This window comes from Sinocyclocheilus rhinocerous, unplaced genomic scaffold, assembly GCF_001515625.1.
Source record: "Sinocyclocheilus rhinocerous isolate Xijiao unplaced genomic scaffold, SAMN03320098_v1.1 scaffold24, whole genome shotgun sequence".
In the NCBI taxonomy this organism is placed as follows: domain Eukaryota; kingdom Metazoa; phylum Chordata; class Actinopteri; order Cypriniformes; family Cyprinidae; genus Sinocyclocheilus; species Sinocyclocheilus rhinocerous.
In genome coordinates, this window is record NW_015647124.1 from 1,956,604 (window position 1) to 1,957,893 (window position 1,290).

The following is a 1,290-nucleotide window of genomic DNA, read 5'->3' on the forward strand; positions in this document are numbered from 1 at the left end:
TAATCTGCCAATGGGGTAAGCAAAATAATTTTGTTTTCTGTTTGAAATAAGATTATTTAGCTTACCCCATTGGCAGATTATTTTGCTTGTTCTAAGCAAAAACTTACTTAATTTTGACTTGTTTTTTCTGAAAACAAGACAATAAGTTTTACTTGTCTAGAAAATCCTTCTTGATTTAAAATTTTTTAGATATTTTGGCTGAAAACAGGACAAAAACAAAACTAAGTAAGAAAAGCATTTTTTGCAGTGTATATGTGTACTGTGTATATTTATTATGTATATATAAATACACACACATACAGTATATATTTCGAAAATATTTACATGTATTTACATTTATATTCTTACATTTTATATTATATATAAACATATCTAATATATAAACATAACATATTTTTCTTAAATATATACATGCATGTGTTTGTATTTATATATACATAATTGATGTACACAGTATACACACATACATTATGTAAACAAAAACGTTTATTTTGGATGCGATTAATCACGATTAATCGTTTGACAGCACTAATATTCAGAGATGGGTTTTTTTGTTTGTTTTGTTTTTTTTAGATACTTGGTAACAAACCGTTTGATTTTAATAACACATTTTGGCAAATGTGTATGTATTGTAATTATGGTGTAGCCAACATGTAATACCATACAGAAGTTTGGGGTTGGTAAGATTTTAAAAAGGCTACATTTATTTGGAAAAAAACAACAACAACAACAATAAAAAAAATCTTTCTGACACCAAATCTTTGAATGGTAGTGTACGTTTCTTTCTACAATTATTTTATTGATGTGTATTTTCAGGGGGATTCAGGAGGTCCGATGGTGAGCAGGCAGAGCTCTGTATGGGTTCAGTCCGGTATCGTTAGCTTTGGGACTGGCTGTGCTCGACCTGAAACTCCCAGAGTGTTTGGCAGAGTATCACGTTATCAGGAATGGATCAGCTCCTTTGTTTGCAGCGATCCTCCAGGTTTTGTGCAGTTTACCTCTGCTGGAGCTGATCCTGACTACAGTTACAGCTGTCCTGGTCTTCCTCCTCCTCCTCCTACTCCTTCTCCTTCCTCGTCCACAAATGAATCTACAATTCTATCTTCTGCAACGTCTCCTCCACGAAATGTATTGCTATTATGTTTTCTGTTGCTTGTACCAATACTTGCCTTAATTTTATATGCAATGAAACACCGTTTGGGGTCATGCATTCAAAGATGCATTCACTTGATCAGAAGTGACAATAATGACATTTATAGTGATACAAAAGTTTTATATTCCAAATAAATG

At 32.3% G+C, this 1,290-nt stretch overlaps 1 protein-coding gene across 1 annotated transcript in view; it reads left to right on the forward strand.

Annotated features, from left to right (window-relative positions):
* Nucleotides 1-1,290, forward strand: part of LOC107708892 (uncharacterized) — a 43,767-nt gene extending 42,477 nt beyond the window's left edge. Inside the window, 1 exon segment of the mRNA XM_074560060.1 lies at nucleotides 817-1,290. Within this exon segment, the coding sequence (XP_074416161.1) occupies nucleotides 817-1,287 (471 nt within the window). The 3' untranslated portion in view covers nucleotides 1,288-1,290.